The sequence below is a fragment of the Lacerta agilis genome, chromosome 15 (assembly GCF_009819535.1).
Source record: "Lacerta agilis isolate rLacAgi1 chromosome 15, rLacAgi1.pri, whole genome shotgun sequence".
Lineage (NCBI taxonomy): Eukaryota > Metazoa > Chordata > Lepidosauria > Squamata > Lacertidae > Lacerta > Lacerta agilis.
Window position 1 is genome coordinate 13,179,913 of NC_046326.1, and position 16,700 is coordinate 13,196,612.

General features: G+C 45.5%; 1 protein-coding gene across 2 annotated transcripts in view; it reads left to right on the top strand.

Moving 5' to 3' along the window:
• The window catches only part of ST3GAL4 (ST3 beta-galactoside alpha-2,3-sialyltransferase 4), a 63,356-nt gene extending 55,914 nt beyond the window's left edge, over nucleotides 1–7,442 (top strand). For both annotated transcript variants that reach the window (XM_033171782.1, XM_033171781.1), the window contains 4 exons: nucleotides 506–695; nucleotides 1,444–1,587; nucleotides 3,869–4,006; nucleotides 6,241–7,442. In XM_033171782.1, the coding sequence (XP_033027673.1) occupies nucleotides 506–695; nucleotides 1,444–1,587; nucleotides 3,869–4,006; nucleotides 6,241–6,327 (559 nt within the window). In that variant the 3' untranslated portion in view covers nucleotides 6,328–7,442. The remainder of the gene's footprint in view (nucleotides 1–505; nucleotides 696–1,443; nucleotides 1,588–3,868; nucleotides 4,007–6,240) is intronic.
• Nucleotides 7,443–16,700: the final 9,258 nt, after the last annotated feature.

Sequence of the window (16,700 nt, forward strand, 5' to 3'; positions counted from 1 at the left end):
AGCACCAAGCACATACACACCCTACTGTATTACAAAGCAGGAAGAATATGACTAAGCGATGTTGTTTTTATTGGTAGCCCAGTGCTTTTCCATAACATATACCTGTTCTTGGGAAGAGACCCATAAATGTCCTCTGGGTTTCCCTCTGAATTGATGGATCAGCAGATAAAGTAAATGATGTGTTGCACTCTACCTGAGAGGTGTTCTTGGACTCCAGCTCCCTTCCTCCTTGAGCTTTGGCCACTCTCACTGGAGCTGATAGAAGGTGTAGTTCAGCAACATTTGGAGGACACCCTTCTTGGCTGCTTCTGCTCTAGTCAAAGCAGTGGCTAGGCATAAGAGAAGAGGGTAACTGCAGCCACCCTGTAGTATATAACGTGGACATGTGGCAGATACCCTTACATCGAACCCCTGCGCATGGGTTCGTTCTCATAAAACGACGAAATGCCTGCCTATGTTCTGCCAAGGGTGCAAACTCCCTTTCCTCCTCTCTGCCCCACTGCAGATTGAACAATGCACCAGTTTATGGTTATGAGAGCGACGTGGGCTCCAAGACCACTATGCGGCTCTTCTACCCGGAGTCAGCACATTTCAACCCCCAAAGAGAAAACAATCCAGACACATTGCTGGTGCTGGTGCCATTCAAACCCATGGATTTCCAGTGGATGGAAACAATATTGCACGACAAGAAAAGGGTAAGTTATTGGGAGATGAAGACTAGTGCATCTCCTGGTCCCTTTCCTCTGATCCAGAAGCCCTTTCTTTTACCCCCAGGGACACAGGAATCTGCCTTATATTGAGCCAGGCCATTGGTCCGTCTAGTTCTCAGCATTTTCTGGACTGAGTGGCAGCAGCTCTTTAAGGTTTCATGCAGGAGCTTTTCCCAACCCCAGCTGGGGACACCAGGGATTGAACCTAGGACCTTCCACAAGTGAGGCAGATGCTCTACCACTGAGTTTCATTCCTCCCCCCTGAGCATGTTCTTCAGAAGCATGGCAGCTTGTTTTGCTTGTCCATGCGACCCTGCAGGCAGTGTATTGGACTCAGCTCTGGAAGACCTGCCTTTGCCGTGGTCTTCTATGGTAGACATGGGCAAACGCTAAATTCTCAGCTTATAAAAATGGGAATAGTAACCTACCTCCTAGAGTGGTGTTGTGGGTGAACATGAGAACCAAGGCAATTGAAGTAGCTATGGAAGAGCGTTCTGGTCTTGCTCAGAGATACTGTGATCTCCAGGCGGCCTAAAGATACAGAGAGAGCATCCCATCTAATCCCAGAGATCAGATCCTAGGGTATAACACCAGAAAGCCACCAATAGGAAATGACTCTGCTTTCGCTGCCCCACTTTTTCCTCCTGCTTAAACCCAGCTCAGCTCTCTTGCTTTGATTCTGCTCTTGAGAGTAAAGAGCTCCTGGCTAACATATCTTAATCCTCTTTTCCAGGTTCGGAAGGGCTTTTGGAAACAGCCTCCCTTAATTTGGGATGCAAATCCTGAGCAAGTGCGAATCCTGAACCCGTATTTTATGGAAATAACCGCTGCCAAATTGCTTAAGCTTCCAATGAAGCAGCTGAAGAAGTTAAAACAGGTAAGAGTGGCAAGCATGAGAGGGGGGGGAAGGGAAGGGAAGGGACAAGTTACAAGAGTTGTGGTTTATTCCTAAAACGAGCAACGCGTGCTTTCTTGGTCGTCTCCAAGCTGTGATCGCTCCTGTAATGTGGCACCTGGATATCTTGGGACCCAAATACACATGATGTGGGTGGTCTCTGAATGGATCTCCAGGTGTCTGTCTTTAAAGCTTAAAATCAGTGGTGAGAGTAGAGTGTAAATGGCCTCAGAACAGTGGTATCAGGTGTGTGTTATATTTCCTTTAACATATTTTCCCCTGCCCCAAATCTGTTAGACCAGTGGGACGGGGGGGGGGGGGAGTGATACAGTATGGATGTCTGTATCTCTTCCCCCTGCCTTCTAGCAGGATTTTGATTTTGATTGGGGAAAACAGCACAGGAGACCAAGTGTTAATTGTGGCCCTTTCCCAACTCTGGTGTCCTGAGACATTTCACTTCTCAACTTGTATCTGCCACTTATTTTAAGCATTTAAACACAGTGTGTCTGTGTCTGTCCGTCTCTCTGTCTCTCTCACTTCCCCCTACCTCTCCAATCACAGATCATCTGTATCCCATGCTGCTAGGAGCATCTTTAGTGAGGAAAGTAGCAGATGTGAATGTTGTCCATGCAGGGCAGAAAGCTAAATTTTGAATCAGAAGTATGTTCAATTAACTGACATTTCAGGTGCAGATGTATTTTTTTTTTAGTCACTTGTGTGGGGAAAGCACCTCAGCTCAGCCTGCACTGCTTTTCCAAATCAGGGTGAGGTGACTTGTAAGATCTTTCAGCCTAGTTCTCACTGAGGTGGTAAAGTCTATGCCTGTGCCTTATCACCTCAGGCTGCAGGTGGGGGCTTGCATGACGAAATGCTTCTTTGTGCTAAATTTACTTAAGTATATCCCTGCATATAGAAGATGAGTGTGTTAAGGCTAGGATAGAACCCTTCCCCCCAGATGTGCTAGTTGTCCCTCAAATGAGCTGGGAGTTTTTTTTGTGTGTGGAGGAGCATTTACTCATGGGAGTCCCAACCTGTAGTCTGAAGTGGTTCAGCCCAGGAAGATGTTTACTCCTTCAAAGACACCTGGGCCTTAGTTCATGTTATCTCGGGACACACTGCTTTTATGTTCAGTGTTGTTTGCTATCCTGTTGGCAACTTCTAGATTGGACAGGCTGTAGTCTACCAGTGTTTGCCGAGGTGGGGTGTCTTGCTTTTTACTTGACAACTTTAGAACTACTTTTTTATGTGTGTGGCAGTTATCAGGAAGCATTTCTGTGGCTGAAGTTTCAAAGCCGATGAGAAACTCCTCTGCCAAGGTTTCAAAGCTACACTTTATCTAAGATGCTGTCATCACACCTGTGCAAACACAGACATTGTTTTGGGACAATAAAGCTGAGCGTGCTGATATTATTTTTTCTATTGTTTTAAGAAAGTCCGCAGTCTAGGGATGGGGAAAGCCTCTGGAATGAACAGGAACTTCCCCCTCAATACCAGTTATAGGCAAAAGTTGTGTGCGTGTGAAAATGTATAGATTAAGGGCATAAGGAGAGCCTGCTGGATCAGGCCAGTGGCCCATCTAGTCCAGAATCCTGTTCACACAGTGGCCTGCCGGATTCCCATGGGAAACCCACAAGCAGGATTCAAGCACAAGAGCACTCTCCCCTCCTGTGGTTTCCAGCAACTTATATTCAGAAGCCCGAGAGGGCCTTCTCGGTAGTGGCACCCGTCCTGTGGAATGCCCTCCCATCAGAGGTCAAAGAGATAAGCAACTACTTGACATTCAGAAAATACCTGAAGGCAGCCCTGTTTAGGGAAGTTTTTAATCTGTGACATTTTAATGTATTTTAATATTTGTTGGAAGCCGCCCAGAGTGGCTTGGGGGACCTAGCCAGATGGGTGGGGTACAAATAAAATTAATATAATAATAATAATAATTAATAATAATAATTCTGCCTCCCTGCTGTGGAGGCAGAGCGTACTCACTGCAGCCCTGTAAAGCAGGTTAGGGGTCAGAGGCATGGACCGGCCAAAGGTCACTCAGTAAACTTTGTAGTTGGGAGGGGATTTGAACCTGGGTGTCCCCCCTGATCAGGGTCAAGCCTTCTGGCCCAGCCTTCCTCAATCTGGTGCCCTCCAGATGTTTTGGGCTGTAACTTCCATCAGTCGAAGGCTGCTGCAACCACTAAACCATCCTGACTTCTCAAGGTAAGCTTTGTGCCAAGAGAAAGTGAACCCAGCATCATGTTCCTCTGTCTTCCCCTAGAAACCAACCACAGGATTAGTGGCTATCACCTTAGCATTGCACTTCTGTGACATAGTTCATATCGCGGGCTTTGGATACCCTGACTCCAAGAAGCAGACCATTCACTACTACGAGCAAGTCACACTGAAGTCGATGACTGTGAGTAACCATTGCCTCTCTTGTCAGATGAATATAATATAAGAAGCTGCTTGTATAGGGAAAGTCCATACAATCTTCCCTCGACTTAATAAACTGAGATGTGAACAAGGCTTTAGCCACTTTGTACGAGCCAACAAACAAATCAGAAAGTCTGCAGTTAACTGTAGTTTCACATTTTGTCTGGACTGAGAAATTATAGCCTCAGAACAAGCCAGGATGTCAAACCAGGTTTGAACCTAGTTTAATATTCTGGCTTGTTAAAAAAAAACTATTAATCATTCACAGATGAAACAAACAAACAGTTCATTAAAAAAAAACCAACATTGTGACTAATCAGTTTTCTTAGGGCATTAACCTTTCATGGACTAGCTTTAATCAGCTTTATGACTGGCATATACAGATGAGTGTAAATTAGGGGCAGGGAATCTGTGGGCCTCCGGATGTTGTTGGACTCCATCAGCTCGAGCCACTATGGCCAGTAAATGATGGTGATGGGAGTTGCAGTCTGACAGTGCCTGGAGGGCCACAGGTTGCCCATCCCTGGTGCAAAAGAAAAACAGGTTGGAAGTAAATAGCAAGTATGCAAGATGACCCTTCATAGCAGGAGTAGTGAACCCTTTTTCAACCTGAGGCTAAACTAATGATTAGCCACATGCCATCAGCAGGTGTGGTTATTCTATACTTCTGTGTGAGGGGATGCATGCACGTACACTCACTGCACATCCAGAGAACACATACCGCACACAAACCACATGTACAAGGACACAGCATTGGAATGTGATGCGGGTGTGAAATGTTTGCCTTTTACACTTCACAGACAGATTTTATCTCCCCATCTCAGTGCTGAGATGGAAGAGGGTTCCCCCCCTCCTCTTTAAAGAGCAGGCAGAGTGCTTTATCTCCTGATCTCAGTGCTGAGCACCAGGAAGCAAGGGTTGGCAGTCTCCATCCTCTTGGCTTGGCAGGCTGGCTCCATCCTTCACGGCATACATTTGAGCTCCAATTCTGAGTTGTAACAGATTGTACCTTTTTTTGCATATTACTGATGTTTCACTCCAACCTTTAATTCCTCTCCCTCCCCCACCCCCGCCGCTGCCTCCCTTTACACCTAGGCTGGGAGTATCTTTCTCATTTACCAGGTTTGCAGTGCATGATAAGCCAGCTATGGCTTAGTGAGAACATGTGGGCTTCCAGAAAGATGATTGGACAGCTTGAAAAGAGGTTTAGAGATAAGACTGGGAAAGAGGGAGAGAAGGGAGAGATGGTGGTATGCCTCTGAATACCAGTTGCAGGGGAACATATGTGTGGAAGCATGCTTGTGTGCTTCCCTTAGGCATATGGTTGGTCACTGTGAGAACAGAATGCTGGACTGGATGGGTCCCCCTTGGTCTGATCCCAGCAGCCGGGCTCTTGTTTTCATTCTGCTTGCTCCTCTCCCAAGTTGGCAAAGGAGCCCTAGGCAGGGAGGTACCGTATTAAGCAGGTGGTTGGACTGGATGAGCTCAATTGTTTATTTTTTCTTAGAATACAAACTTTCTCCTTCGGGGACTCTTGAAAAGCTGAAAACCAGCAAACTGCATGGTAGGGCTGGGCGATAACCGGTTTTCAGTATCACAGTATATCACCAGCTAAACATCATGATATATCAATATACCACAATATCTGAAATAAGGAAGGAACACTACGCAGAGGCAAACAGGACAGGCAACTGCTACTACTTAAGGGTCTAAAATGATGATATTATCAATCATCTCACTTGCAGCAGCAGGGAAGCCCAAGTGCATCCAAATGAGACTTTTGGTTTTGGGCTTGGCTACCAAATGGTGGTATTCTGGACAATCCAAAGTGCAGTTGATGAGTCATAGTGAATACAAATAATCTGGGACTACCAGACTGCCAGCAGGCCTTCTAGGCAGCAGCATCTTGGTTGTGGCATGCACAGTGGCGGCCTGCAAAGCCCTGTGGCGGTGATAAGAGTGATGGCAGTAGCAGCAGCTGCCTCTGTATAGTTCCATCCTTATTTCAGACATTGTGGTAGATTGCAATGTTTAGCTCGTGAGTTGTGATATTGATAAGCAGGTATCGCCTAGCCCTTACACACATTGTGATTTGGGATATATTGCTAGCTCAAATATTATGAAACAATTATCACGATGTGAACTTCAAACCAGTTTTTGACATTATATCAATATATCGACCTGGCCTAATGTGTTTCTCATTGCCTTCTCTTACAGGGTTCAGAACACAATATCTCACATGAGGCATTAGCAATAAAAAAGATGCTTGAACTGGGTGTCATCAAGAACCTCACCTACTTCTGATGGAAAATGGACTGCCGTTTTGAGGGTTTTTTTCTGAGCCAGCTGCTGGTCCAACACAGCTGCCCATGGCTAGCTGTCCCTTGCCCCCACCCCCCAACATTGACTGGTGTGGAGACCCTGCAGCTTCACTCGAAACACTGGGGTGGAAGTGTGTGACCCTTAGATGTATTGGCAGCTAAGGATGGAGATGGTCTGGGAAGTGGTTGGTTGATGGCAGCAGCTGGAAGCAGGGTGGATGCTGCCTGCTACAGAGTCCTCTTTGCACGGACTGTTGCAGGATTTTCTCTGCACCAAGTTGAGACTTTTAGATACAGAAGTTCCCAAAAGCTTCACTCGTGGCATAGAAGAGCCTTTGGGAGGCCAATGACTGAGCTGCCTGTGGGCCTCAAGGGTGGCACAAGTGGCATTCCCATTGGGGGTCAAATTATCACCCATGTGGCACCTCGAGATCTTTAATCACTTTTGCCTTCTGACTCCGGGAAGTGCAGTGGTAGTTGCTTACTCTGCTGTTTCTGTTGAAACTATGTTAGGTGTCACCGGACGGAGCAGGGGGGCAATTGAATGAAGGATTGTTAGCTGCCTGCCATATTTAATGTTTGTGTTTGAATGAGACAAAAGTGTACTGGTTCAAGTCCTCCATGCAGTGAAGGAGTTTGGAATACCCAGGAGAAAGCTGTTAGGGATGGTGGGAGTTGATAATGTTGATTTCTCTGTCTCATTCAGTTCTTATTTTTTGGAGTCTGTGACATAAGGGGAGGATACCCTACAGTATTTGATAAGTGGTTTTTTTTTACTTAAAAAAAGGTGCCAAGCTGAACATGGGTGTTTCTGGGCACTTCGTTGGAAGTAAATCCTCCTTCTGTGAAGGGTGTGTGTGTGTGTGTGTGTGTGTGTGTGTGAGAGAGAGAGAGAGAGAGAGAGAGAGAGAATGAGAGTATGTCTGTATACGAAGTCTGTTATTAAATATAAGCTGTAGGCTTTTTTCCCCTCTAGCATTTGGGAGTTACTTCCCAACAGACATAAGACTCCAGTACAAATGAAATGGCATAACCAAAGCTGAATGTTGAAGGAAAGAAGGAGAGGGGGAGGGGGGAGATAGCTGGGAATTGTGTATCCGTTTTGTGGGGGGGGGGGGGAAGAGGAAAAATGTTTTATTCCTCGCTCACAAAACCTAAATTCTGTACCGCTCCTTTGTCTTTTCTAGTAGCAGGATGAGTGTTCTGGTAATTTAGGATGAAGACTCTTCTCATGCACCTAAAAGGGGGGCAAATTTTGAAGTAAGCTGCCAGTTTAAGTAGGCAGAGAATTAGGGGGAGGGGGGGAGTGGTCCAGACATTTCAGAAATGGGCCTCGGGTCAGATGTTCTAGTCTTGCCTGAGGCACAGACAAGTGCTTGGAAGAGACTCTCTTTCAAATATTGTTTGGGGCTAGTTGTGCAAGAATCAATACTTTAACCCCACCTTCTTTTAATTTCAGCTTTGAGATCAAAGTATATCTCTTAAATTTGCTTACTGTTGGTTAAAGGGTCTGAATTGACTGCTGCACAGTTTGGAACCTTGTAATTCATCCATGAGGGGAAGAAGACAAAGGGAGGAAGGTGACAATATAATTTCCCTGTCCACCACCCGCCACACCTTGTGTGCACAACCACCGTGCCTTAGCTGTGATTGCAAGTGCCCAACTTTGAAGGGCCTGCTGGGAATGTAACCTCCTTATGGCTTAGGCCATCACACCTATTGCCAAGAAGGCAACTGAATTGAGTTGCTCATGTTATGTCCCTTTGAGAATGCACAGAGAGCTTCAACTTGGGAACTGGTTTGTTGCAGAATTCCATATGGATCCTCAGAAGAACAAGAGTTCTTAAATGTTGTTATTTCAAAGGAGTTTGAAACCTACAGAGAATGTTGGAAGTATCTTTCCTGGTTAAGCAATTACTGCAGTTCAGTGTTAAGTAATTTAATAAATTAAATTTTAAAATACCCTTTGCAAATCATGCATCTTTTGTAGAATAAGCTTGATATTCATTACCAATGAAGTTTTCCTTGCGGTTTAGGGCAATCAAGAGCAATTTCATGCAGTGTGGTGGTGATTTGGAAACATATCTTAGAGGTGGCAGAGGATTTTTCACCTGCAACTGGTTTCTAGCCCCATAAAGGGTGACAACAATGATGGATTGTTCCATGTCACATCCATAACAAAGCAGGAATGAAATTATGGAACAAAGCACAAGTCATTGCATTGTTGGAACTATCAATACAGTTGTACCTTGGAAGTCAAACAGAATCCATTCTAGAAGTCTGTCCGACTTCCAAAACGTTTGGAAACCAAAGTGTGGCTTCCGATTGGCTGCAGGATGCTCCTGCAAACATAGCCTCCCCATCCTTTATGTATGTATTTATTTGCAAACATGTATGGAGGTCTGATGACAAAAGGTTTCAAAATGGTATACAGCATATTAAAAACATGGAATAACTAATATTAAGAAATCTCAACCGTAGAGAACTACAAAAGCAAACAAGGCAGCGTTGCTACTCCTAGAAGCCTTGAAAGCAGCTAACGGTTGACTGGGAAGAAGTGTGTGCCATCATTTCAAATATATAAAAGGATGTCATATAGAGGAGGGTGAAAGGTTGTTTTCTGCTGCTCCAGAGAAGCGGACACAAAGCAATGGATTCAAACTACAAGAAAGAAGATTCCACCTAAACATTAGGAAGAACTTCCTGACAGTGAGAGCTGTTCGGCAGTGGAATTTGCTACCAAGGAGTGTGGTGGAGTCTCCTTCTTTGGAGGTCTTTAAGAGGACAGCCATCTGTCAGGAATGCTTTGATGGTGTTTCCTGCTTGGCAGGGCGTTGGACTGGATGGCCCTTGTGGTCTCTTCCAACTCTGATTCTATGCTAAATGCTCTTTTCTGGCTGGCTGCCAGCCAAAAGAACCTCGGATGTACATGGCACCACCAGATGACCTCCGTGACCAAGTCCTGCATGGTTTAGGGCCTTACAACCTTTCTCTCTAGTAGGTATAAAGCCAAAAGGAAATGGGACTGGCAGGTTTCTGCAGGAAGGTAATTATGTAGCAGAGAATAAACATGGGGTATTCCTCAGCCCTCCAGATGTTGCTGGTCTTCAACTCAGACCATCCCTAATGGATGGGAGTCTCAACACCTGGAAGGCACCAAATTGGTGAAGTCTGATAAAAATGTTTTCAGACTAGCCAATTGTCAAGCTCTTAAAATTCAGGGCTTTTGTTTTTTATGTTGTTCACCAACCTTATCGTGCTATATTGTAAATTCAGATTTTCATATATCCTCCATATATGAAGACAGTGTCTTCAAACACAGCAGATGTGTTGGAAATTTTTGATATTTGAGTGACTTTTCACTACTTTTGACTAATTGAAACAATATTGCTTGTCCTAGATATGTATATTATTTCTTTAGAGCAATTTTAACTCGCTGTTTAGCCAAAACGCCACTCAGAACAGCTTGCAGACAATCAATTAAACAGTGTGCCCATAGGGTTACACTGTAAAATACACAACACTCAAGAAGAAAGGGATATGGAAGAAAGAGGGAGGGTAAAAGAATTCAAGCACCAATCATTAAAAGTTAAACATTCTTATAATGATCAACTGCTAGGGAAAGAACAATGGAGCTGTTTTTCAGCAGAGCGGATTGAATGGGCTCTGTTCACCATCTCTCCCACAGAGACAGCCTGCTGTAATGGCTGCTACCAGGTGACAGTTGAAGAAGAAAGGCCCAGGGATGCTACTTGTCTCACATAAATCATTCCACCCCATTTAGTCCTGTCACTGTAATGGACTTCATGTGGGAAAGTAAATATTGATGGCCATTTCCACTTGGATGACATAGAAGGCATAGTGTGGAACTAAAAGAAGGGTAGACTTCACGTGCAGGTTGACTCAAGTCTGCAGTTTCCAAAATCCTGCATGTGCAATGGGCCAAAATTGCAAATGGGGTGTGCCCCCGTTACTCCTTATTCCCATTTTGTTAAAAATAGGATAATTGTCTGGACTCACATTCTTGGCAGTATTCTGTGTTCAAACAAAACATTGGGTTTGCTAAGTGTGTTCAACCTAGAGCAGGCATGTCCAAAGTCCATTTCAGGGGTCAAATCCGGCCTGCCAGTCAATTTAATTGGCCCCTGTGGCAGTTTGTTTTCTGGGGTAAAATCCTAAAAACAAAAACAAAAAACAACCCACAATTTCAATCCTAAAAAAAAAAGGTCAGCCCTCACGGCCCTTCACTTCATCAAATCTGGCCCCTCTTTGAAAAAGGTTTGGACACCACTGCTAAGGGTTAAAGTCAAAGAGTTCAAGAGAAGCAGAGAAAGGGGTGCTGGATACTGACGACCCCCCCATGCCGCTTCCATTGGAAAAGGGGCATGGTTTAAGCAGCCCAGTCACCCTGCCGCTTCCCTGCAAGGGTTCAGGTGAGTGAAAAACACCTGGGGGCGCAGCAAAGTTTTTTGGGGGGGCTGGGGGGAGGATGCAATGCCAGTGGGATGATGATGGGGGAGATAGGCAGGGAAGCTGCTGGGCAAGTGGGGGGGGAGACCCCCCCAAATGAAGGGAGGTGGTTGTACAGCTGAGGCCCCTCCCCCCATTTCAAGTATTCCGAATAGCAATACCGATACTATAAACACAAGCAGAAATACAAACATTTCCTAAATTCCACCTGAGTTTCCTGCATTCCAGGGGGTTGGACAACATATTTCTTAATAGGTTTAATTGGGTTTGGTGCTTTCTCTCTGCATGTCATTCCTTGAACAGCTTCCTGTACAGAGATAAGGCTTGCTTTAGTGTTGTGTGGAGGGAAATGCAGCCCCTGGGCTGAAAAATGTCCCCCTCCTGTCCTCCTTCCCCTCAGCTGCTGTGTCTGTTTGTGACATCACAGGAGACCATACCCAGGGTACATAGACAGGGCTGGGGAAACTAGGCCTCAAGGGGCGGCACTTGTTAATAAAGAAATGATGACTGAGGAGCCCCCCCCTTGTGACACGTGTAGAATGTGGACTCCGTGGCACCCTCAAAAACCCCCCTTAGCACCCACCAAGGTTCCCTGGCCCTCCCATTTTTAAAAAGTTTCCCCAAAATCTGTTAGTTTTAATAGACCGTTTGGGCAGTTGAGGGATTGGTATTATTTATTTTGCCCTTTGTGAGAGCTAAATAAACTGGTTCCTTTGACTTAAGGTCTCTGGGACCTTTTAAATAAAATGATCTGGACAAAATGGGTGAATTAGGAAACCTTTTAATTATACACACTTGCAAGTGGGGTAACCCAAGATCAGGCACATCATCAGGAAAAACACATCTTAACGCTAGCCCTTAACCCTTGTCAGAGTTCCCTGACAAGAAGGGAACCGGAACCCTACCCCTATCCAACCTAAATCCTACCCCTAACCCAACCCCAAACCACCCTAAAAACTCTGTCCCCTTAACCACCTACAGTTCCCAGAATCCCTGAGGGGAAGCCATTCCTGTTCAAAACGTCTTCATAGCACCTCCAATAGCCTAATGTTTCGTCCCTCATTTTCCTCTTTCCCACTGCCCCATCACTTGCAATGTAGCAGATGTCCCTTCAAAGCTCCTTCTCTCAGGTATGGCAAAAGGCAAACAGGTGAGTGGGATGGCCACTATCTGACAGCGTCTCCCCCAGACTCCTCTGTTCGGCGGCCCAATAACAAACAAGGCTTCCAAAGCAGTTTGCATCCATCTCAGCCAGCATAGCCTTGCGCCATCCACTAGCCTGAATGCAAACTTTTCCGACAACCATCCACCAGTTGCAGCCCCGCAAAGTCCATTGCCAGACATCAACCAGCTTCAGAGCTGGGTATCAGTCGCCTTCAAGTAGCGATCCCACCAGCAAGTAAACTTTGTACTTGCCTTCTCCTTGCTGCATAGCATCCCAGCACCAGGCGATTGCCTCCTTCTGCTTGCCAGCTTGCTGCCACGGGACAGGAGACCACCAGGGCTGAGTGCCACCGAGCTGCCCATTTCTCTCTGGGGAAGTCAGCTGCCAAGGCTTGCGCCTTGGCCCACATTTATACCCGCTCAGCTGTCAAATGTTTTTGTGACATCACAGTCAACCCACAGACAATGGCAGCAGCTGGGGAGGCATCACCATCACGCCCTCAGCCCTCACAATGGGGGGCACAGCTCAGCAGCCAAAAGACACCCCCCCCCGAGTTGTGCCACTTATCTCTGAAGGCCACCGGAAACCCAAGGGAGCAGGAGGGGGACATTTTTCAGCCCAGAGGTTGCATTTCCCTCCAGTAGCTGGGGATAAGTAATAAAATATTGTTTATTTAACTAAGAGAAAATTTATGAACTAAGCACATGAACAAGATGTAGCGTGTGCACCATTTCATGTTTTACTGGTAAACCTTAGGTCACTGTTAACTGGTAGACATTCCCCCTTGAATCTGACTTAGGACTTCAGCACTGCCACTACAGTGTGACAGTGTCATCATAATTTCGCCATGGCAACCAGCTGCTTCATCTCCACTTATTTGAAAGGCAGGTCATTGAGTATTTATTTTTGTATATAATATTTATTAAATTTTCCATTTTAATCATCCAAAAAGAACCACATCAAAACATTCCAAATTACAATACAATGAAAAAGCCAAATATAAATTCCAAATTATGTATCTTTGGGTGGCTTCCCAAGCTGAATTTCACGGAGTGCTAATAATCTAATATCACATTGCATTTCTTAATTAGTCAATAAACCATTCCAATGTTAATCCTTCACTTAATTTTCATTTATGTTTACAACCACTGGTCTGTTCAAACTTTCATCTTCACAGTTCTGTGTGAAATATCCCCCCCCCATTGTCCACATTCCAGCAATTCCATTTTCGATTTCTGCCACAGTCCCAGACAAAAAAGACACCATTAGCTCCGGGCAGCCATCCAGAATTCCCCTCCGTAGTCTCACACCATCTCCCAACATGCTGGTACCCCTGCCAAAACAAAGTAGCTCCAGTCCAGAATTTTTTACTTCCTTCCACTGAGGAGATAGCAGCAGTGTTCTTTCAAACCCACTTGCGTATTTCAGACCGTTGACCTTTCGGGGGAGGTTTACCAGGTAAAACTGTAAATGCATTTTTTTCAAAAGAGAATAAAAAAGGCTCACCTTGCCCTGGGGTTGTACAATTAATTCATCAATTAATTCAATGAGTGGGTCAGTCCTTTGTACTGTTTCTGCTCCTCAGCTATCTTTAGTTTCATTTTCTACATACAGAGATATTTTAACTGTGTCATTAAAAAAAAGGTAAAGGACCCTTGACAGTTAAGTCCAGTCGCAGATGACTCGGGTTGCGGTGCTCATCTCGCTTTACAGGTCGAGGGAGACGGAGTTTGTCTGCAGACTGTTTTTCTGGGTCATGTGGCCAGCATGACTAAGTCGCTTCTGGCGCAACGGAACACTGAAACCAGAGCAGTGCACGGAAACGCCATTTACCTTCCTGCCGGAGTGGTACCTATTTATCTACTTGCACTTTTTGGCATGCTTTCGAACTGCTAGGTTGGCAGGAGCTGGGACCGAGCAACAGGAGCTCACCCCATCGCAGAGATTCGAACCGCTGACCTTCTGATCAGCAAGCGCAAGAGGCTCAGTGGTTTAGAACACAGTGCCACCCACATCATAGTCCACCATTAATCCCAGGCAGATACCCAAAACTCTGTCTTGGCCTCCTTCCAGCTGTTAATGAGATGATTCCTCCACACTGAAACAATAGCTCCATCAGGAATTCCTTTCATCTTTCCCTTAATGATCATTGCCAGAATCATAGACAAAATTTCACACAGTCTGTTTCACAATTAAGATAGCGTCCACTTACGTATTTCAAACCATTGTGTTTTGGTCCCGAAAAAAGTCTTTCCGCAGATCAATCTTTCTCAGTGGCTGATTAAATTAGCAAGTTATTTCATCTATGCTGGTTCAGAGCATGCCTGTTAGTTAAGTCCGAATTTATCTTAAAAAACAGGTGTCCTTTGCTCATGGCGTCGGCTTTGGGAAGTTGCCACAACCGTGAGGCTTACACCCAGCGCCCCCTGCCCCCTCTTCCTTCTGGACGGGCAGCAGGTATTGGACGATCTGCGGGTAGAGTGCCCCCCCAACCCTGGGAGGGTTGGGAGGATAATTACTCCCACATTATCCTCAATTATCAGCATGGCAGGGCTCCGGTGTAATTGGCACAGCTAATCGCCTGGCAGACAACAGGAAGTGCGAGGTCATCGAGTATTTAAACACTTACGCCCAAATAAAGCTTTATTTTCCTCTGTAGGGAGGGAATTCTACAATTTGGGGCTGCCCCAGAGAATACCATCTCCTAGGTTGCCCACCCCTTGGAACTTCTGAGGGTTAGGAAAACTACCAAGAGGGCCCCTTCTGCTCAGCGTCTGAGGATCTGTAGGGAAGGAGGGTGACTTTAGATTAGTGGTGTCCAAACTCGGCCCTCCAGATGTTTTGAGACTACAACTCCCATCATCCCTAGCTAATAGAACCAGGGTGTTCTGCCCCCACTACACTGTCTGGTGACACATGTAGCTTGACAGGCAGGTAAACCCCTCTGTCCTTTAATAAAGAGACTGTTTCAGCAATCTAACTTATTTAAAAGTCAAAGATCGGGTAAAACAATGATGCAATACCATCTGTGGAAACATGTAACAGAAATCCCTCAGGCTCTCTCACCAAATGGAATCTCCCTCCCCTCTGTCAGCAACTGCCAGCAACTGCCATCCATTGCAACATTCTTTCTGGCCAGTAGGTGGAGCTGCATCAATAAACGTACAATAGCAATACTGAAATATACAACTTAATATGTGTCGAAGGCACAAGTGGTCAGGGATGATGGGAATTGTAGTCCCAAAACACCTGGAGGGCCGAGTTTTGGCCACCACTTCTTTATATATTTGTGGAGTAAGGCTTTATGTCAGGGGTCAGCAACCTTTTTCAGCCGTGGGCCGGTCCACCGTCCCTCAGACGGGAAAAATTATGAACAAATTCCTATGCCCCACAAATAATCCAGAGATGCATTTTAAATAAAAGGACATGTCCTGCTCATGTAAAACCATGCTGATTCCCAGACCGTCCGCAGGCCGGATTGAGAAGGTGATTGGGCCGCATCCGGCCCACAGGCCTTAGGTTGCCTACCCTTGCTTTATACACTAATGTGAGGGCCTGGAAATGAACTGACAACCATGGCAGCTGGCCATTAATCCAGTTGCTGCCTTTTGGACAGAAGTGTATGGCTGTAGGTGCTATAAGGCATATGAGGGAGGTTCTGAAGGAGGATGGTTGGTGGCTATTTTCGAAAATGGCTTCCTCAAACTTATGCAAACCTGCATATATCTACTCAATCTCTCCACCCCAGGTTGAAACGAAAGCCAGGTTGAAGCACAACGATACTGAGGGGGCCACCACTCCTTTAAGACGATTATAGGCTGTGTAAAAATGTTGAATTTCAGTTTCTCTAGATGTGTTTCGGTTGCTCATAAAATGTGTGATTCAATAGAGCTGCAAAGGGTTCCTTATTGGAGCTAGGCAGATGCAGCAACTATTTTAATTACTTTCGTGATATCGCAACACTATTAAAAGAAACAAAAGAACATTCACATTAGCTCTTTTATAGGACAGTGATGAGGCTACATTCTCTAATTAAAGACCTGGCCGCCTTATGCTAGCTGATAAATAAAGCAGACAGCATAAATGAATGCCAACAACCCCATAGACAATCTAAACTTGTTTCTCAAAGGCCCTGTTAACACTTCTCCCACCCCCCACCCCTGGAGCACCGACGATCTCAGGACACATACAGACACACAATGCTCCTCCTTGTTATTTCCCCTTCCTGTTCTGCAGTAGAAAGATATTAATAAGTTTGTTATGATTACGGGAAGACTATATGTGCCACAATCCTCTAAAGCACACATATGACTGCTAAGAACTGATTAAAGAAAATGTTTTTAATATCTAAACATACATCATGATGCTTTGGATCCTGTGTTTGAAGACTGGTGTGTCCCTTAAAATGCAGGAGTGGGGAACCTTTCTTCAGCTCAAGGGCCGCCTTCCCTTCTGTGCAATCTTGTGGGGGCCACATGTCAGTGGCGGGCAGGGCCAGAGGCCAAAGTGGGCCTACTTTCCCCCCCTTTTTTACAGTAAGCTGGTTTCTACAAACATACACTCTCTGTATTGTCAGTCCAGGAAAGCAAGAAGCACAACCAAGTGTTCAAGAAAGGCTCATTCCAGCCTGGCAAAAAACACCCAAGGAGGCTGCAAAGTCGGGACACTGAGGGGGTGTGGCCTGGAGAGATGGGGCATGGCTTGGGGAGAGTCCCAAGGGC